Source organism: Sinohyriopsis cumingii, unplaced genomic scaffold, assembly GCF_028554795.1.
Source record: "Sinohyriopsis cumingii isolate HCF-2022 unplaced genomic scaffold, ASM2855479v2 utg001994l, whole genome shotgun sequence".
In the NCBI taxonomy this organism is placed as follows: Eukaryota; Metazoa; Mollusca; class Bivalvia; order Unionida; family Unionidae; genus Sinohyriopsis; species Sinohyriopsis cumingii.
Genome location: NW_028316099.1, coordinates 358,656 through 382,584, shown reverse-complemented (window position 1 = coordinate 382,584; position 23,929 = coordinate 358,656). Strand labels below are relative to the sequence as shown.

The window sequence follows — 23,929 nt, the reverse complement described above, 5'->3', positions numbered from 1 at the left end:
ATAGTCTCGTGAAGTAAATCATTTCAGAAAATCTCTCTTAATCACTTCTGTGTGTATGTGTGTGTGTGTGTGTACATGTGTGTGCATGTGTGGAATGATATCCATGTAAAGGCTGTGACAATATCCATCCATCCATCCATCTATCTACCTATCTTTCTTGCCATTGTGCATGGGTGTGGGATAAATGCCATTTTAGTTAGGAAAACGTTTCCATATACTAGTGTAAGTACTTTTGTGTGGAAGGATGTTACATTGTATGTCACTGTATGATATGCATAAATGTATTTTTATCTTACTGTGTTTAGTGTATTCATAAAGTCTTATCACTTTTGCAACTACTGTAACTATATTGAGGCCTAAATGTGAGAATGGCAAAATGTCAAATGTAATTACTGTCAATATGTTATGGCCAGCATGTGAGAATGGCAAAATGCCAGATGTAATCAATGTCAATATGTTAAGGCCAGCATGTGAGAATGGCAAAATGTCAAATGTAATTACTGTCAATATGTTATGGCCAGCATGTGAGAATGGCAAAATGCCAGATGTAATCAATGTCAATATGTTAAGGCCAGCATGTGAGAATGGCAAAATGTCAAATGTAATTACTGTCAATATGTTATGGCCAGCATGTGAGAATGGCAAAATGCCAGATGTAATCAATGTCAATATGTTAAGGCCAGCATGTGAGAATGGCAAAATGCCAAATGTAATTACTGTCAGTATGTTATGGCCAGCACGTAAGAGTGGCTAATGTCAAAAGTATTTAGTGCCAATATGTTAAGGCCTAGAAGTATGACTGTTTAAACACCAAAAGCTTTACTGTCAATATGTCATATATGTCATACTTTCAGTGGAAAAACAAAAATAGTTTTAAAGGCCAACCAACCACACATACCATGTTATAACTTAAATCTTACAGTTTTGAAAATTAAAAGACAATTGTTTTTGAAAAAGATAGAAATGGGAATTCCTCTATCCACAGATTAGAGAAACCAGTCAGAACCAGTCTATTGGAGACCAGAACTTTTCATCCAGTAGAACAATGAATAGTCAGATTTGAAATTGTCAAACAAAGGCTGACCTGTGTAGTCAACAAGCTGTAAACTGATTACCCAACTGTTGTAATTTGGAGAGTTTAAACCCAAGGGTGGGATGTTTTTGAGGTATTATAAGTATTAGCTGGATCAAGGTATCCATACTGGCTTTTGAGTCTTTGATAAAAAAAACTGGCTGTTGGCAGAGATAAAAAGGAGAGACCAACCAAAGATTCCAGCAGAAGCACTCATGTCTTCTGATTTTTTTAAAAAGGTATATCTAAGTGCAGTTCCTATCTTTTTTTCGACAATTCATGTCAAAATACCAAATTATGTTCTTTCTCCCTGTGCATAAAAGATCAACTGGGTAAGAAACATTGTAAGTTAAGCAATGCCTGGAAATCATTGAGTGCAGGCAATGAGCAAAGGTCCTGACTTTGCATTGTGTGTTAAGTGGATTTTAAGATAGTATATAGATGAAGGAATGATATCAGTAGGTGTATGCAGACACCATTACATAAGAGTAATGATTCTTCTGTAACAAACACACCCACATGCTTGTGGTCTTGTTTGAAACTGGATCAAAATTACATAATTTGATACTTACAGCAACTCTGTTTGAAAATTTTGCAAACAGAAATATTCATTTATCCCTTCCCCTTGGGACAGAAATATTGCAAATATATGTAGGAGTCAGAACTTTAGTGTCATGACTGAGAAAACATATCATAGCAAAAAATTGATTTGACGTTTTGTTTTCATTGCCCTTAAACATGTAAAATTTATGAATGAATGTAAATACAAAATCTACTGGTTTAAAAAGCAAACTACTGATCCAAATTTTGAAATCTACTGATCTGATAACCTGATTTCATTGAAATCTACTGATCTGGCATCCTGTTTGTATTGAAATCTACTGATCTGACATCCTGGATCTTTTGAAGTCTACTGATCTGACATCCTGATTCTGTTGAAATCTACTGATCAAACAATCTGATTCTATTGAAATCTACTGATCGGACATCAAGATTCTATTGAAGTCTACTGATCTGACAACCTGATTCTACTGTAATCTACTAATCTGACATACTGATTCTGTTGAAGTCTAATGATCTGACATCCTGATTCTATTATAATCTAATGATCTGACATCTTGGCTCTGTTTAAGTCTACTGATCTGACATCCTGATTCTATTGTAATCTACTGATCTGACATCCTGGCTCTGTTTAAGTCTACTGATCTGACATCCTGATTCCATTGTAATCTACTGATCTGACATCCTGGCTCTGTTGAAGTCTACTGATCTGACATCCTGGTTCTGTTGAAGTCTACTGATCTGACATCCTGATTCTATTGTAATCTACTGATCTGACATCCTGGCTCTGTTGAAGTCTACTGATCTGACATCCTGATTCTAATGAAATCTACTGATCTGACATCCTGACTGAGAGATTTTATATCATTCACATAAAGGATCAATAGATGAAAGAAACTGTGACCAGTTATGAAATAGATGAATGCAGTACATATAACATTAAACAAAAGTACTAATGTAAGTGTAGTGGCAAGATCACATGGTACAAAACTTGCAGAACATAAAGCATTAGGAACAGAACATGGCTCCATTCTCTCTCTCAGGATCAATAATTTAACCTTGGAAACTTGAGCTTGCGCAAGCCAAAATTGAGCTTGCCCAGGGAGTTGGACAAGTGGATTTTGTAAATTCCTGTGTTTATTCTGAGATGGCATACCCTGATTACTTATGAAATAATAAACCAAATAAATAAATAAATAAATTATTACTATTACTGTCTTTTGCAACTGAGCACATAAAGCTCTCCTAATGTAGAATAAGAGCTTCTAAGTTTAGGGACCCAAGTGACTTGTCTGACTTCTTATAGCCAGTTATTGGCAGGTCTGCTTTCAAATAATGGCATATACTGATGTATATTCATATTTTATGTAAGACTGTTTGTGCTAGCCAATATTCATAGTCCAAGGGATACAATCTCTTCAAGCACAAATCAATTTTTTCAGATTTACCTCCCTTTTCTACCTGCACAAAAGTGCCTTTGTTATGTTTGTAGCAGTCACAGACTTTCCATCTAAACAAAAACTAGGACAACACTAATAAGACTGACCCAGTTACCAACTTCTTTAGAAAATGTAAAGCAAGTACATTAAAGTCAATATCAAGTGTCACAGAGATCTGGCAACTTATTTGAACCTGTCTATGTAGTTTCTTACATTGCCAACATCAGTACTAGATTTGCACACGAAGAGATAAGGTACCTAACTTAGACTGATATACATCAGTACCAGATTTGCATATGTAGAGGTAAGGTAACCTATATTGCTGTACATCAGTTCATGAATTGCAGATGTAGAGATAAGGTAACCTAGATTGCTAAAAAACAGTACCATATTTGTACATGTAGAATCAAGGTTTCCTCAGCTAGATTGCTGTCTCAAACAACAGATTAGGGCATCTGGAAAGTACAGTTTAAGTCAAGAAGTTTTTAAATGGTACTGAGTTGATAAAGATAACATACTATTGATATATAAATGTAAACATGCCATTCCTCTATTCCAAGATGGACTGGATTCAGAATGTAAACAGAGACATTGTCTAAATGCCATAGAAGCCATACTTTGGTAGCCTTTTCTGTTGTTATAACATAATGCAACATAACTTACTTGTAATAGCTATAGTGTGACTGGCTCCACAGCCTACTAGCTTGATTCTCATGTTGTACTGTTGTGAAAACTTGGATACCAGTCCATCAGCAAAAGATACGTCTTTGGTCTGGCCATGACAGTGTTGTCCAAACTCTCCACAACCCCAGCACATGAACCTCCCCTCTTCGCTGTTGTCCAGCTTGTCTTCCTCCACCTCCTCTTCTGCCTGACTAGTAAGGTCACTCATCTCTTCTCGGCTGAAAATGAAAGAGGAAATTCACAGTTATTAGTTTGTAAGGAGATTTAAAATTTCAGGCAGTTCCCATTTTAATCACAACATCTGGCCATATCAGTAAAATATCAAGCATTTCCCATCTTAATTACAACACATGACCTTAACAGTAAAATATCAGGTATTTCTCAATTTAATTGCAACACCTGGCCTGATCAGTAAAATATCAGGCATTTCCTAATTTAATCACATCACCTGGCCTTATCAGTAAAATATCAGGTATTTCTCAATTTAATCGCAACACCTGGTCTTATCAGTAAAATATCAGGCATTTCCTAATTTAATCACATCACTTGGCCTTATCAGTAAAATATCAGGCATTTCCTAATTTAATCACATCATCTGGCCTTATCAGTAAAATATCAGGCATTTCCTAATTTAATCACATCACCTGGCCATATCAGTAAAATATCAGGCATTTCCTAATTTAATCACATCACCTGGCCATATCAGTAAAATATCAAGCATTTCCCATTTTAATGATAACACCTGCCCTTATCTGTAAAATATCAGGCATTTTCTGTTTTAATCACAACATATGGCCTTAAAAGCAATGTATAAGGCAAAACAACTGGCTTTAAAAGTAAAATATCAGGCAGTTCCCATTTAAATCAAAACACCTAGCCTTAAAAGTTTATATATCAGGCAGTTCCTGTTTCACTCAAAACACCTGCAACATTTTACTGAGTGAATAACAACATTACAATAGGCTAGCTGCACATTCTGTACTAAACATCAATTTTCAAACCTACTTGTTGGTAAAGTTCACTTGCCCAGAAAATAACTGTCATTTTTATAAAGAAACTTCAAATAATTTGTTTAAAACATGCAATCTCAAGTAACACTGAGGTTGAACTGCTTTGCAAAAGTTGACATTATTTCGAATAGTAATTCACTTTTTGACATTTAAAAATAATGAAAATTGAAAGGATGAATAAATATATTAGTCCTTCAGTCAGCGACTTGCAAAGACAGGTTGAGTACAAATGACTCTTATAATTGTCCCAGTAACAAGGATAACTGTCAGAGTCTAGTCCTGAGATTAAGGATTGGGACACCTGGATTCAAATCCTGCTGTGGTAATTTCTGTGTCCAATAACAAGGCACTTTAAACTAAATTGCTCTGGCCATTTAGCTAGGAAGGGGGCTGATTTTTGGCTTTGAGATTAACTGGGAAGACACTAGTGTCCAATATGGGGGGAGGTAATGTATTGTTCAATGGCAATCATGTTATTAAAATTAGGGAAATTGGTTTAAATACAAGTCACACAGATTAGCTAGACTAAACCATCAGGATTCATGAAATTCATACTCATGGAGTCACCAACTACCTTCTGGTCAGTTAACAGATCATTATTTTCTTACATTTCTAAACACACTTGAGCTACTAATGATGGGTCCATCACATAGGGCCCTGCAAATGATGGGTCCATCACACAGGGTCCTGCAAATGATGGGTCCATCACACACGGCCCTGCTCTTTGCTGTTTACTTGTCTGGCCCATAAACAACCATTACTCTTCTGAATTATGACATAGAATGATGGAAACCTAACTCACTGAATGTTTCATCAAATAATGGAATGCTTGAAATCTAACTCATTGAATGTCTCATCAAATAATGGAATGCTGGAAATCTAACACATTGAATGTCTCATCAAATAATGGAATGCTGTAAACCTAACTCATTGAATGTCTCATCAAATAATGTAATGCTGGAAACCTAACTCATTGAATGTCTCATCAAATAATGGAATGTTGGAAATCTAACTCACTGAATGTCTCATCAAATAATGGAATGCTGGAAATCTAACTCATTGAATGTCTCATCAAATAATGGAATGCTGGAAACCTAACTCATTGAAGGTCTCATCAACATAATGGTGCAGAATAATTTTTGGCTGAATGTAATTATTCATTAATAAATTAATGCTGCAGAAAGCAATGTTAGGAGAATGGTTGAACAGGGGCCATAACTCTTCTCAATGATAATATGGAATCAACTAAAATTAAACTCACTCAACATAAAGCTTCATGCCAAATTTGGTTGAAATTCAATGAACCTTTTTAAAATTATGCTGCAGAAACCAAAGTATGGAGGGTGGAAATCAAGCTTACTATAGGTCTCATGAATCTGAAAACAATACAATTTTGATTGGAATCCAACAAATTATGCAAAGAGGTTGAGCAATCAGGGGTAAATAACTCTTCTAAATAAGAGTATATCCACATGTAGGACATGTTAAGTCTATGAGAAAATGTTCATATCCAATTGCATCAAAATATTTTTTATGGTTTTTGCATTACATTGAATGCAGGCAACATCCAATGTGAAGATTTGACAATAATTTACATAAGCCTTAAGTCTATCCTAAATGGATCTGACAAGATAAAACAAAAACAAAACATAAAAGGCATATTCAAGTCTTCTGACAATGTACACACCACATTGCATCAGAATATGTTCAATAGTTACAGGGATCTGCTGTAGTAATGGTGTAATAGGATGGAAAAGGGACAATAACTCCACTAAAATTGGATCTAAAAGATACAAACATTTAAAGGCACATCTGCATGTAATATGCATTTCACTTATTGAATGTCATCAACTAATGTGAAAGGGTTACAAAGCTATGCAGGTTACTTGAAGTGTTGTCAGATGGAGAGAGACAGATAGACAGGAAAGGTGGTTCCTAATTTAGGCCCCTAAACAAAGTTCTAATAATGATGAACACAGCACTTTAGTGAGAAATAATTCTGACTTCATAATGAAGAACAAAGCACTTGATTGAGAAAAACCTCTGATTTCATACTGATAAACATAGCACTCGAATGAGAAATAACTCTGGCTTCATACTGATGAACATAAAGCATTTTAGTGAGAACTAATTCTGACTTCATACTGATGAACAAAGCACTTGAATGATGAACACATCACTCAAATGAGAAATAACTGACTTCATAATGATAAACACAGCACTTGAATGAAAAATAACTCTGACTTCATAATGATGAACATAGCACTCGAATGAGGAATAACTCTGACTTCATACTGATGAACACAGCACTCAAATGAAAAATAATTCTGATTTCATACTGATGAACACAGCACTCGAATGAAAAATAACTCTGACTTCATAATGATGAACACAGCACTCGAATGAAAAATAACTCTGACTTCATACTGATGAACACAGCACTCGAATGAAAAATAACTCTGACTTCATACTGATGAACACAGCACTCGAATGAAAAATAACTCTGACTTCATACTGATGAACACAGCACTCGAATGAGAAATAACTGACTTCATAATGATGAACACAGCACTCAAATGAAAAATAATTCTGATTTCATACTGATGAACACAGCACTCGAATGAAAAAAAACTCTGACTTCATAATGATGAACACAGCACTCAAATGAAAAATATCTCTGACTTCATACTGATGAACACAGCACTCGAATGAAAAATAACTCTGACTTCATACTGATGAACACAGCACTCGAATGAAAAATAACTCTGACTTCATACTGATGAACACAGCACTCGAATGAAAAATAACTGACTTCATAATGATGAACACAGCACTCAAATGAAAAATAATTCTGATTTCATACTGATAAACACAGCACTCAAATGAAAAATAACTCTGACTTCATAATGATGAACATAGCATTCAAATGAGGAATAACTCGGACTTCATACTGATGAACACAATACTTGAATGAGAACTATACAACTCGTAAAAAAAAAAGAGGAAGAGGAATTAAACTGGGAAAAAAACAGAAAGCTCCTACAGGTAGCAAATATATCAGCCAAATATTTGTGTTGATTTGTGAAGATAGGAATTTAATAGATTGTCTATTATAATGTATAGCTATTTTATTAGGACATGGAACATAACATATCACAGAATTATGAGAGAATATTACATCATAGTGTATAGATAAATCTATTAGAAAGTAGAATTGAGATGCGTATTTGCATTTATCAGTATGGAGACTAATAATTATGTGAGGTAGCCAGAGTGAATTTGTATGCAGGTGTATTTATGTTTTCTATGTATCATTCTATTATTTGTAAGACACAGGCAATGTGAACATGTACCATTAAAGAATGGTAGATTAATGTGTTGGAATGTAACATTTAGAAAATGTGTGTGTTTTACAAAACTTTATTAAGTAATACTATAGGATGTAGAGCAAGGCATTATGGAATGAGAGACATTAGTGTGTGAGGAGGGCCTGGTAAAGTGTTTGCCATTTGTCTGATGAGAAGTCCGTGAGAGAGCAGGAGTACATGGAGTAGCACAGGAAGGGTGCAGGAAGGAAGGTGATGAGAGAATAGAAGAAGAGAGAAATGAATACAGACAAGTATAAAGGACTACTCATTAGAAGAATAGTCTCTCACATTAGGACATTATCTTTACATGATGGAATAAAGAAGGCATTTGTTAACAGGCCAAATTAATGTATTAATTTACGAGTGTAATGTAATCGGGAGATTTATATCAAGAAATTGCTTGAATAGTTTCATTTATTATCAATATTGATTAAATTGTTAAACATTTTACCTTGAGCTACTCATGTATTTATTCTGTTGGCACTGCAGACTCTGGGGAGTCTCATGAGTCATTCAAAATTTAAATGTTCTCTTTTCTGTCATATTAGCCCTAATAATGTAGAGAGGCTGTGACACTAATAAACACAGCACCTGAATGACAACTATATAACTGACTTCATACTGATGAACACGGTGCCTGAATGACAACTATGTAACTGATTTCATACTGATGAACACGGTACCTGAACGACAACTATGTAACTGACTTCATACTGATGAACACAGTGCCTGAATGACAACTATGTAACTGACTTCATACTGATGAACACAGAACCTGAATGACAACTATGTAACTGACTTCATACTGATGAACACAGCACCTGAATGACAGCTATGTAACTGACTTCATACTGATGAACACAGTGCCTGAATGAGAACTATGTAACTGACTTCATACTGATGAACACAATGCCTGAATGAGAACTATATAACTTCACTTCATACTGATGAACACAGCACCTGAATGAGAACTATATAACTTCATTTCATACTGATGAACGCAGCACCTGAATGAAAACAATATAACTGACTTCGTGCTGATGAACATGGCACCTGAATGAGAACTATATAACTGACTTCATAATGATGAACACAGTGCCTAAATGAGAACTTTATAATGCTCACTTCATAATGATGAACACCTGAATGAGAATTATATAATCTGATTTCATACTGAACATGACACCTGAATGAGAACTTTATAACTTTGATTTCATACTGATGAACACACACCTGAATGAGAACTTAATAACTCTCACTTCATACTGATGAACACCTGAATGATAACTACATGTGTATGACTCTGACTTCATATTGATGAACACAGTACTTGAACAAGAACTTTACACATCTGACTTCATACTGATGAACACACTCCTGAATGAGAACTTAATAACTCTCACTTCATACTGATGAACACAGTACTTGAGTGACAACCATATATAACTGACTTCATACTGATGAACACAGCACCTGAATGTGAACTAACCCTGATTTCATAAAGTTTGAAGAGAAGTGAAATTATAAGATCCATGGACTGCTTCATTCTATTTTCCTGTACTATGATTCATTTTTATTAAATAAGAAAACTTTGTTCACTTATTAGGTCTGCCCCAAGAGCAGATACTTAGCTCAGTTCCAGGTCATAAACCAGAAGAACTTATGGGATGGTCTGTTGTCTCTCATGCATCCATTCATTAGTACTTTATTACTGCTACTCCTCCTAAAGTACTTGGAGGATTGCCTTAAAACTTGACATACACATTCATCCCATGGCTTAGTTGTAAATGATGAAAATGGTTCCACCTGCACGACAGTGGCCATTTTGAAAATATCATTGCTACTTCTTCCAAATATATGGTCGTATCAGCATGAAGTTTTCGCTAAAAGATTTCTTACAATGTTAATCCTAAATGAAAACGATGCTTATCTGGGGGCAAATGAAGAGAAGTGAAATTATAAGATCCATGGACTGCTTCATTCTATTTTCTAGTACTATGATTCAATTTTATTAAATAAGAAAACTGTGTTCACTTATTAACGTGTAGGTTAGTTTAGATACTTTCCCATGAAAGAATTTTATCTCTGAGAAAATATAACTCTGTACAAATGCGGCAACACGAGATACCACAATCTACCATAATCCTCAACAATCTACTACAATCCAATACAATCTACCACAACAGACTAAGAAAATACATCAATTGACCACAATCATCTACAATTAAGCATGAAAATACTGCAATCAACCAGCATATATATACCACAATCCACAAAAATCTTCCAGAGTCTACTGCTATCAAGCATGAAAAGACCACATTAAGCCAGTAGATATTTAATTATTTATGTTTTGATTGTCAACCACAACAATTGACTATGAGAATACTGCAACCTACCACAATCTTCTGCAATCAAGCATGAAAATCCCACAGCTGAACAGTATGTACATGTGCATACATATATATATATATATATATATATATATATATATATATATATATATATATATATATATGCATTTGTCATACCTTGTGTTATATGTCTATCATACTCTGTGTTTGTTCTATTAAATATTTGTATTATACTTATGTGGTACAATACTATCATAATATTATTGCATATAATCTGAATTATATAATTAATTTTAAATAACTTGTAAATGAATGTTTATTAACAATTGTCAGTATATATATTGACTGTAGCGGATTATGGTAGATTGTTGTATTTTCGTATGCAACTGAGGTAGATTAAAGTGGATTATGGTACACTGTAGTGGACTGTGGCATATATACTTGCAGTATTTTCATGCTTAATTGTAGAAGATTGTGGTCAATTGCAGTTTTTTCATAGTAGATTGTAGTAGACTGTGGTAAATTGTAGTAGATGGTGGTAAACTGCAGTAGATTGTGGTAGACTGTGGTAGACTGTGATAGACTGTGGTAGACTGGTAGACTGTGATAGACTGTGGTAGAATGTGGCATTTTCATGTGCATTTGAGGTAGATTATAGTGAATTATGGTACACTGTAGTGGATTGTGGTATATATACTGGTCGATTGTGGTATTTCATGCTTAATTGTAGAAGATTGTGGTCAACTGTAAACTGTAGTAGTCTGTGGTAGATTGTGGTAGGCTGTGGTATACTGGGGTAGATTGTGGTAGGCTGTGTTATACTGGGGTAGATTGTGGTAGATTGTAGTAGGCTGTGGTATACTGGGGTAGATTGTGGTAGATTGTAGTAGATAGTAGTAGACTGGGGTAGATTGTGATAGACTGTGGTTGACTGTAGTAAACTGTAGTAGATTGTAGTAAACTGTGGTAGATTGTGATAAACTCTGGTATACTGGGGTAGATTGTGGTGGATTGTGGTGATTGTAGTAAGTTATAGCAGATTGTAGTAGACTGTGGTAGAGTGTCGTAGATTGTGATAAACTGTGGTATACTGGGGTAGATTGTGGTAGATTGTGGTAGACTGGTAGATTATGGTAGATTGTGGTAAATTACGACACCATACAAATTGTATAGCTTTCAAGCCATTTTTTAAAAGAATTTTACTCTCATATTTGTTTTACAAAGCTGTGCAGTGACATTAAAAAAACAGAGTTGAAAACAACTTTATGAAGTCTTTTTCTTCTTCAAATAGAAGATTCACAAGAAAACTACAGTCCAATCTAAATTTCTGGAAACTTTTCAAAACATTTTGCAGAATTACTATATAAATTTCACATTCTTGAAAGTGTGGAGGGTTAATAGACCTTTTCCATTTATACCATTATGACTCTGATATCAAAAAGAAGAAGTATTTACACAACATTGAAAATGATTTCTAAACATATGCTAGGCATGCATGATTGAAAGCAGATGTATCAACATGTTTAGCACACTGCATTTAACAAGAGTTCATTATTTCCTGGGTTAGAAACTACATTTGAAAAAAACAATTAGCATTTAGTACTTGTGGACAGATAAATCAAGATAGCTGTCTGCATCAGCCTTTTAGTGCTTTCAATTTCTTCACTTCAAAAGCTTGCATATTGTCCAAGTATCACTGGTATGACACATGTTTTCAAAAATTACATTATTTATGGAGGAAGATTCCTATATTTTTTCTACCTGAACAGGAGGGCTCATATTTAACCTCTCAATTCTGTCATCAGTTTAGTTATCAATTCTGTCATCAATCAAATATATATATAAAGTCTTCTTATGATATCTTGTTGGTCTTGAACACCATGATGGTAATCTTGAAAATCTTGTTAGAGCCACTTGTCCGGAAAGGATGGACATATTGATTTCATTACATGATTTATGCTACCTAGTTGTTCTGAAATAACAATCATTGATCTGACCTCCAACATGGCCACAATGGCTGTAGTTGTTCCTATATAAAAATAGCAATGATTTGACCTACAAGTCAGCCTGGTGTCAGAATAATGTGACTGGGTGAGACATGATGCTACATATCTGCAGCCTTTGATGCCCCAGTGGACATAACTATAAACTGCCACACTGCAGACATCGTAGCGATATGACTGAAATTTTGTTAAAGCTACATTAAAAATCCTAATCACGCACACACACTAAAATACTTACATATGGTTATATAGACATGCGGCTTCACTAAAATACTTTTATTTATGATATTTGGTTGGTCCTAAATTAACAGGGTTCCAATCTGACTGCTGTCATTGCCATCATTTTAAGAATATTGTTCTTGGTTTTGTTTTTGTTGTTTTTTGCTGGTTATCATTATCAAAATATGGCTACCATACTAAATACCAAAATTAAAGCTGCCTTTAAAGACAGCTTATAAATCTTTTATGACTACTTTTCCAGAAATTATGGTCAAACTGACACAGAATTTTCACTAAAACACTATAATAATGACTGATCCTGAATGGTGGTCAATGGTCCATATCTGACCTCAGTCTTGATAACCACTTAAGTCATCTAAAATATCTTCTATTTGCTACTTCTCTTATAAATCAAGGCACTGTCATGGAGTTTTCACTACAATACTTTCACAATATTACACTGGTCATGAGTTAAAATGTGCAGATCTGACCACAAAACATGTCCATGTGAACGACTTTGGAAACTAGACCTACTTGATACTGGGGACATGCCAAAGATCCCTGTACTTCAATGAGCATATGAACACAGGGACTCCGACATGTACAAATACATTTTTATCAGACTTTGTGCTTAGTTGTTTTTCAAGTTAAATGTCCTTGCTCAGGTTTTTATCTGCAATGTCTCAAGAGCATGATAAAAAAAACAAGAATTCATGGATTTTATCAAACCCAGTTTGTGGGTATGAATACACCTTGAAGATAACAATTCAATAACTTGTTTTTTTCAAACACAATATATGAATAATGAATGAAAACAAATGAAACTTGTGGATGTATCTTGACAGTATGAATTCAATAAACTGTTGTCCATATTTGTCAAAGATCATGACAGATTTTTGTATTGAACTTATCTTGTAAACATGTCAATTTAGTTATATAAAAAAAGGTTTTGGTTACCAAATCTGGTATCTCAGCAGTAAAAAAAAAACAAAGATGGAAAAAATAGACTTACTGTTGATTCTTTCAAATTCTTGTAGTAGAGCATCTCTGTTGTTTGTTATTTTCCCTATCTTGATCATTTACTCTATTATTAAACTAAACTAGAATTTTTTTAAAAATGCATAAAACCTCCCAAACATGGTTATCTGCAAGTAGACCAGTGTCCTAATATATTTGATGAAAGCAAGAAATTGGATAAATTGGTATTGTGTGGTATTATATAATGGCCCCAAGAAACTTGTACACAAATATTTCAGGCTGCACAAAAGCTGTGTTGTACCTATGAACTGATGTCACTAAGTTGTCTGCATGCTGGACTCACGACCAAAAGGATGCAGGTTCAAATCCTACCTTCAGCTCAACCCAAGTTGAAGGTTCTTTCATTACTCCAACTGTCTCTGTACTAAATAGCCTAATTGTGCTGCTGTGTTGTAAAACATCAGACCAAAAACAAATCCTAATGTTGTCAATATGATGCAACCATATTATATTGATCTAGTTCCTTATTGCTGGAAAGAAAAAAATATGGAAACTACCTCACTAAGATGATTACTACATAATTCAGAACACGTGTGAATGGTATTTATGTGATTTGTCAACACAGAAATGTTCAGATTAAATGTAAAATGCAAAGCAAACATACCACAGCAACAAATAAATCACCAGACAATCAACAATTATAATAATGCCAATGATACTGAAACTCTAACTATAAACAACAGATCATTGCCAAATTTTGATAAACACTGGTTTGTAAGACTTGTCCTTGCTCAATAAACATAGAATAAATGACCTAGCCATAGTTTGTATTAGTTCTCACAAAGTTTCACTTTGTTCAGAAGAATACTTAGGCAAAATCAAACTTGATAGGAAAAAGCACAGTTGTAAAGTCAAGCCACTATAATCTGACAAAGAGGTCAGTATGGGCTATGTAATTTGTTCAATACAACTAAGTGTTAGTTTAGCAAGGCAGTGTCTTCTTTACTGTCTCTACCTAACTGCATATTTGCGAAGATGTATAAAACTGAAAACTGAAATGAAAGCACACAAAAAAAGAAAAAAGAAGAGAAAAGAACATAAAAGCCATATAGAGTCAACGAAAATGAAAATAAAAACAGTGTAAAGACACTGAAGATGTGTGTCTCTTTATATAAAAAAGAAACAGGAAGAGGAAATGAAAATAAACTGTGTATTCATGTTACACATGGGAATGTGAAAGTTTCTGGATAATAAACACTTGAGACATACAGAAAAAATTAAACCAATAATGGTTCATCCAATGATATGTTCCATTATATCTCTGCAAAAACTGTCTCATAATGATCAAAAAATTGAATCTGTTCCATGAATAATAACACAAAAAAATTAAAATGTTTCCAATGTTTTCTTCAGGTAAAAGAATGCCAGATAAAATCAATTTGTCTGCTTAAAAAATTCAAGATGCTATGTTTCAGAAAAAATGTTAAAGCATATTTGCAAAAAATGTTGAAGCATATTTACAAAAAATGTTAAAGCATATTTACATTGGTGGCAGAACAGAATATCTCAAACTTTCAGCAAATTTCCTTTTCCATCCTGTCTTTAAATCCATGTTAGCTATAATATAACAAAACAGCATCCAGAACAACTCAAACAAGATAAATTATGCAGGTAAGCTTTTCACCTGCATGCCTGTCACATCTGCAAGTCACACCTGGCAACATGTGAATAACAGATGAAATCAATTTTTTTTTTACTTTCCATTGGACTAACCTGCAAAGGTTGTCAGTCACACATTAAACATTTTGAATATTAGACTTTTCCATTTGTCTAAACACTCATGTCAATAAAAAAAATTTCAAAGAGCAGATCATTGGCACACATACCACTGCAATAAACTCATGCTAACTAATCAGGCGATTGAAAGTAAAATGTTTATTGAAAGTTTCTCCACTTCAAAATATAGACCACAGAACCATAAAATATTTTACTAGGACCAAATTGTTTTACACTTCTTTCAGTGCCTAAATCTGCTAGCAAATAAGGCATTTTTTTTTAACGTGATCTGATTCAACCGTAACTATTATGTCATGGGATACCTTTTGACAAATACCATACAGACTTGGTAATTGAAATGGTTTTGGCTCTGTGATGTCAAGTGATTCTGACTTAATGATTCTTCAACAAAAGAGAAAGTATATCTAAAGGTATTTACATGTAGTATTGATAACCTAGGTGTATGCATAGCATAAGTGTATGGATAGACTAGGTGTACTGATAGCCCAGTTGTGTGAATAGGCTAGGTATATGGATCTGCTAGGTGTATGGATAGCCCAGGTGTATGAATAGACTAGGTGTATGGACAGCCCAGGCATATGGATAGGCTAGGTGCATGGATAGCACAGGTGTATGGATAGGCTACATGTATGGTTAGTCCAGGTGTATGGATAGACCAAGTGTATGGATAGCCTATGTGTATTGATAGGTTAGGTGTATGAATAGCCCACGTGTACAGATAGCCTAGAGAGCACCTGTATAAAACAGACAATGAAGGCACTGTATGTAAGAGTCACTCAGTGTAATTAAACTTGTACTATGACTCAAAATGACATTTGTCCTGTAGCCACTTCCAACCCTGGAGAATTAAGTCCAGGTTGAAACTGCTAATGGGAGATTGTTCTATCCAGGGAATCCTCCCATAAGGGTGGACAAACCCAGAACATCCTAAGAATGTCAGGACAAGGGAGCCTACACAATGAAGGAGCCAGTGGAGGGCGTACCTATGCAGTGAAGGAGCCAATGGAGGGCGTACCTTAGCAGTGAAGGAGCCACTGGAGGGTATATGTGGTCAGTGAAAAGAAAGAGCTCTTAAGAACTTTAAGAATCATTAATAATAATTTAAAATGGTCTAAAGTTCAGTTATTTGTTTTCATTTTATTATTTTGCAATATTGTTTTTTATTCATCATATCATCTAATTAAATCATGTTAATTTTTGTCTGTATTGTCTCTATGTTCTCCATTAGTAGCATTCCAACCATCTATTTGTCCATGCTGTCACATTTGGAAGAGCATCAGACTCACGATTCAAGGGATGCAGGTTCAATACCAAGCCAGGTCATCATGAGTTGACTAGTTTAGTGTCCTTAGGAAACACACCTGGCTCTCATTTCCTCAATATGGTATAGACAATAATGTGTTGGAAAAAGAAAACAATTAACCAACCAATCTTATGTGTTTGCTTTTTTAAAACAAAGTTCTGTCTCCACATTGTATCTGAAAAATCATCCCCAAAATGAAAACATTATTGGGCGATGATGTACTAAGAGATAGGTCTGACATGTACTAAGAGATAGGTCTGACATGTACTAAGAGATGGGTCTGACATATGTACTAAGAGATGGGTCTGACATATGTACTAAGAGATGGGTCTACATATGTACTGAGATGGGTCTGACATATGTACAAATAGATGGGTCTGACATATGTACTAATAGATGGGTCTGACATATGTACTAATAGATGGGTCTGACATATGTACTAATAGATGGGTCTGACATATGTACTAATAGATGGGTCTGACATATGCACTAAGAGATAGGTCTGACATATGTACTAAGAGATGGGTCTGACATATGTACTAAGAGATGGGTCTGACATATGTACTAAGAGATGGGTCTGACATATGTACTAAGAGATGGGTCTGACATATGTACTAAGAGATGGGTCTGACATATGTACTAAGAGATGGGTCTGACATATGTACTAAGAGATGGGTCTGACATATGTACTAAGAGATGGATCTACATATGTACTAAGAGATGGGTCTGACATATGTACTAAGAGATGGGTCTGACATATGTACTAAGAGATAGGTCTGACATATGTACTAAGAGATGGGTCTGACATATGTACTAAGAGATGGGTCTACATATGTACTGAGATGGGTCTGACATATGACTATACTAAGAGATGGGTCTGACATGTACTAAGAGATGGGTCTGACATGTGTACTAAGAGATGGGTCTGACATGTACTAAGAGATGGGTCTGACATATGTACTAAGAGATGGGTCTGACATATGTACTAAGAGATGGGTCTACATATGTACTGAGATGGGTCTGACATATGACTATACTAAGAGATGGGTCTGACATGTACTAAGAGATGGGTCTGACATGTGTACTAAGAGATGGGTCGGACATATGCACTAAGAGATGGGTCTACATCAAACACTGTCAATACAAAATTTTAGCCAATGCAGAACTTTAGTACATTTAAAAGACTAAAAACTAATTTTTGCTCACAATGTAGTGCATGCTAAAGTTTTGTGATAAAATGAAATATGTGACACAAAGGTCGAGGACAACAGGAATGGATAGTTTTGGAAGTGTTTAACTGGGACTTGATATTGGCAGCTCCTATATCATATTTCCTATGTTAATGAAAATGAAATACCAGTGATTGAGCAGGTGGCTGATGCTAATGACAGATGTATGATCAATAATTTAACTTGAAAATCAATCATAACCTGCAGCTATTAATGTTATTCGGGGTGAAACATCCATGTATGAAGATGTCACATCTTATTTTTTCAGTGTTTGAAAGGTGACAGATGCAAGACCACATTGAAGCATTGGTTCAGAAATGGTAAAAGAAAAACGTTGGAAAGAAATTATTTTTCCTCCCAAAGATGAACTGTTATTATTTAATGTCACTAATATGTTCCAATTAAAGATTAGTTAAAACTGAATGATGATAAAATATTCTGATTTATGGTAAACAAGAATGAAATATAAATTAAAAATTGACAGGATTTTTGGGGAGCTGCACAAAATAAGAAAAATGTCCAAATCTTCCACAGCACACTGCTTCTAATTAGATTACACAAAACACTGCCTCTAACTTGATTACAGAAAACACTGCCTCTAATCCAATTACACAAAACATTGCCTCTAATCTGATTACACAAAACACTGCCTCTAATCCGATTACACAAAACACTGTCTCTAATCTGATTACACAAAACACTGCCTCTAATCCAATTACACAAAACACTGCCTCTAATCCGATTACACAAAACACTGCCTCTAATCTGATTACACAAAACACTGCCTCTAATCCAATTACATAAAACACTGCCTCTAATCTAATTACATAAACACTGCCTCTAATTCGATTACATAAAACACTGCCTCTAATCTGATTACATAAAACACTGCCTCTAATCTGATTACACAAAACACTGCCTCTAATCTGATTACATAAAACATTGCCTCTAATCTGATTATAAAAAACACTGCCTCTAATCCATTAACATAAAGCACAGCTTCTAATCCATTTACATAAAACACTGCTTTTAATCCAATTAATATAAAATACTGCCTCTAATCCATTAACATAAAGCACAGCTTCTAATCCATTTACATAAAACACTGCTTTTAATCCAATTAATATAAAATACCGCCTCTAATCCATTAACATAAAGCACAGCTTCTAATCCATTTACATAAAACACTGCTTTTAATCCATTTACATAAAACACTGCTTTTAATCCATTTAACATAAAATACTGCTTCTAATCCATTTACATAAAACACTGCTTTTAATCCATTTAATATAAAATACTGCTTCTAATCCATTAACATAAAGCACAGCTTCTAATCCATTTACATAAAACACTGCTTTTAATCCAATTAATATAAAATACCGCCTCTAATCCATTAACATAAAGCACAGCTTCTAATCCATTTACATAAAACACTGCTTTTAATCCATTTACATAAAACACTGCTTTTAATCCATTTAACATAAAATACTGCTTCTAATCCATTTACATAAAACACTGCTTTTAATCCATTTAATATAAAATACTGCTTCTAATCCATTTACATAAAACACTGCTTTTAATCCATTTACATAAAACACTGCTTTTAATCCATTTAATATAAAATACTGCTTCTAATCCATTAACATAAAGCACAGCCTCTAATCCATTTACAGAAAACACTGCTTTTAATCCATTTAATATAAAATACTGCTTCTAATCCACTTACATAAAACACTGCTTTTAATCCCATTTACATAAAACACTGCTTTTAATCCATTTAATATAAAATGCTGCCTCTAATCCATTTACATAAAGCACAGCTTCTAATCCATTTACATAAAACAGTGCTTTTAATCCAATTTACATAAAACACTGTCTCGAATCTATTTACATAAAACACCAACTGAGCTACAACTGCAAAAGAAAGATGCACTGATTTACTATGTATTGCACTGGTGGCTGAAGATTTCTAAAAGAGCTTTTGGCAAAATGATACAGAACTAACAAATGCAGCAGCATTTATATCTATGTTATCTATATGGATGCAAAAAAGTATTTTTTTAAAAAACACAGTTACATTAAAAAAACATAGTTACATTGGCGGCAGGACAGGATATCCAAAACTGTCTGGAGATTTTCGTTTTAGTCCTGTATCAAAATTCATGCTGGTGGTGAAAAAACAACAGCCTCCAGAAAAAGTGAACAGAAGACTTGTTCAGGTAAATTATTCACCTGAGCAAAAGTTGTTGCTGTTTGCCAATATAGATACACAACCAAGAAATGTAATAAATGTCCCAATACAATAAAATCACTCTTGCAAAGCCACTTAACTCATATAGCCACTGTATCTACATTCATTAGTATGATTGTTGTGTTTTCCACTTCTTGAACTAAATACTCCCGATTCAGATGGTACAACTACATGTATTGAAGAATCTTTGGAAAGGCAGAGCAAACATCTAATGTCATTCACACATTACCACAGCAACAAACAGCTGCCAACAATCTACTTAACAATCAGAAACTCCAATGCTTTTTTGAAGTTCCCTCTTCAAATGAAAGTCACATACCAGGTATCCATCATAAAGTTCAACAAGGCCACATTGTTTTAGGTTTGTACGAGGGCATACTTGAATTGAAAGGTAAATAATGCATTTGTTTAACAGGGTTTAATTAAACTTTAATTGTTAAATTGAGCAAGTGATGGCAAACACAATATTTCCTTGTTAACTGGTCTGATTTTCCACCCTGGGCTTTAGTGGTTTCAACTTACTGATACACTGAACAAATATTTAAACTTATTCTAAGACTTCCCTTTTCTTCTCTGCAGAGGTACCCAACATTTACTCTTTTTCCTCTTTACAAAGTTGGGATGTTCTTCAAGTTTAACTTTCTCATCAAGAAAAATTAAAAAATGCTTTCGATATACCTTATAACAACAACAGTGGATTTAACTGAGGAATTAAGGAGTTCCACATGCCCCTCCCCTCTTTAAAAATAATACACTTTTCTGTGAAAATCCAAACAATTTGACATTTTTACCAGAATAAACTCATCCTTTTAAAATAACCTGGATCAACCATCTTCTGTTATGAAGCCTGACTTCAGAAATGTAGCTAAATTTTAATCTGCAGCAAAGTTATTTATTTTCACAAATATCCTCTCAAAATTAATCAAGGTCTCCAATCATAGCAGAATAGCAGAAAATGTAGGTTTACATGAAATATTAAATCCAGTACTTGGCTCATAAAGCATTCTGTTGCCTTCAAGTTTGTCATATTTATTTATAATGTGACGAAAATAAGGATGACTTAATTTTCTTTCAAATTGTCAGATTGTTGTTGCATTTAAACTGTCATAATGGTGCTTAATGGTTCCTAAATGGATTTTTAGTTTGAGAGTTAGTTGTTGCTTGCAATATCGATCTTTACAATACTCAACATCAAAGACATATTGATTGCATCATTGCAATTAAATCAGATAAAACATTAAACATAAAATCTTATCTAGTTATGTAAATTAAAAGATTTGGTTTGATGCTTTAGGGCACATCAGCACAAGTAGGTTATTTTGTGCCAAGGCAATTGAAGGAAAGTGCCTTCCCAAGGACACACTACGATAGCTGACCCTAGCTGGTCCGATCATGGGATTCTAAAACATGAACCTTTTCAGTTGGGAGCCTAGCTGGCATGGAAACATCTGAACCACCGTGACTCCTTTAAAAAAAGAAATAAAAACTTTTATAACCATTAAATTGTTTTCACTTGCAGTATAAAGTTAAAAATGACGCCACCTTCAATATCCTAAAGACATGGGGTGATCTAGGGGCATGTTATCAGGATAATTTGACTGTATAACAGGTGCAAACTGTTGTTAGTGCCAGAACACATCATTGTGTCAAACAAAACTTGGGTGAAACATGCAGAGGATCTGTGTTCTTTGCTGCAATATATGGTGGCACGCCACAGTTTCACATTTTGCATAGGGATAGAATTTTAAAGAAAAAGAATTTCTCCGGCTTTCCTCACTGGTTATACTGGCTATTTAAAAAAGACCTTGTATATCTTAGGTATAATTCAAAGAAAACAGGCTCAAAAAAAAAGATGTAAAAGTGTGAGTTTGGAATCGATGAGATTTAATGCTTTAGACTTATCAAAAGTGGGGCAAAATTAAGACAGACAGCAACAAATTTAAAGCAATGCTCAAATTTTTACAACCAAAGGTAACAGTGGGGATACGCTCACTTTTGGGAATGGTAGGCTACTAAAGAAAGCTCATTAGGGACTTTGCAGAAGTAGCAGTACCACTGACCATCATGATGCTGAAGTAACAGTACCACTGATCATCATGATGCCGAAGTAGCAGTACCACTGACCATCATGATGCCGAAGTAGCAGTACCACTGATCATCATGATGCCGAAGTAGCATTACCACTGACCATCATGATGCAGAAGTAGCAGTACCACTGACCATCATGATGCCGAAGTAGCAGTACCACTGATCATCATGATGCAGAAGTAGCAGTACCACTGACCATCATGATGCAGAAGTAGCAGTACCACTGATCATCATGATGCAGAAGTAGCAGTACCACTGACCATCATGATGCAGAAGTAGCAGTACCACTGACCATCATGATGCAGAAGTAACAGTACCACTGATCATCATGATGCAGAAGTAGCAGTTCCACTGACCATCATGATGCCAAAGTAGCAGTACCACTGACCATCATGATGCCAAAGTAACAGTACCACTAACCATCATGATGCCGAAGTAGCATTACCACTGACCATCATGATGCAGAAGTAGCAGTACCAATGGCCATCATGATGCAGAAGTAGCAGTACCACTGACCATCATGATGCTGAAGTAACAGTACCACTGATCATCATGATGCAGAAGTAGCAGTACCACTGACCATCATGATGCCAAAGTAGCAGTACCACTGACCATCATGATGCCAAAGTAACAGTACCACTGACCATCATGATGCCGAAGTAGCATTACCACTGACCATCATGATGCAGAAGTAGCAGTACCAATGACCATCATGATGCAGAAGTAGCAGTACCACCGACCATCATTATGCTGAAGTAACAGTACCGCTGACCATCATGATGCCGAAGTAGCAGTACCACTGACCATCATGATACAGAAGTAGCAGTACCAATGACCATCATGATGCAGAAGTAACAGTACCACTGACCATCATGATGCAAAAGAGACAAACAAGTCAATTGGCATGGACTTGAACATAAGTTTAAGCTGTCTGATCTTTTACCATGTTGAAAGGTACTGTGGTTATTAACACTTCAGTCCTTATGGCACCGATTTCAGCAGTCAATTCATTGAGCAAATGGATACTACTGGTGCTGTGATCAGTGCTGTGCTAAGCCAGACAACTGATGATAAGCAACATGCAGAGGCCTATCCTAGCCAGAAGCTTCTTCTGCAAGAATATGCAGCTTTTGAGAAAGAATGCCTTTCAAGAATTTGGATATTTGATTCACTGAGGAATTACTTGTCAGGGACAATTGATTCATTAAAGAGTTTCTTTTTAGGGATAACATTTGAGGTCATAATTGACCATTGAGGTATCACTTGTCAAGGACAATATTGCAAAAACAATTATGAATACTGGACAGAAAAAACACTATGAATGGTGAAATTTATTGAGTGGTTCCAAGGAAAATAAGAATGAAAATAACTAAGTAATCAGACAGGGGTCATGTTGTGTTTTGTTCTAGATCTGCAATTACTAATTGGAGGAAGGGAAGAGTAACCTTGGACTATGGACTTGTACTTGGAAAAGATATAGTAATGTAAGGTATTGTATTACAATTAAAAATCAAACCGTAAATGAAATACAGACTACATGCTAAACAGCTTTCGTCAAACAATCTTGCATTTGAGG

The 23,929-nt window shown here is 34.8% G+C and overlaps 1 protein-coding gene across 3 annotated transcripts in view; it reads right to left on the bottom strand.

Moving 5' to 3' along the window:
• The window catches only part of LOC149771287 (uncharacterized), a 181,814-nt gene that overhangs the window by 91,307 nt on the left and 66,578 nt on the right, over positions 1-23,929 (bottom strand). For all 3 annotated transcript variants that reach the window (XM_089948667.1, XM_089948668.1, XM_089948669.1), the window contains one exon: positions 3,736-3,974. In XM_089948667.1, the coding sequence (XP_089804793.1) occupies positions 3,736-3,974 (239 nt within the window). The remainder of the gene's footprint in view (positions 1-3,735; positions 3,975-23,929) is intronic.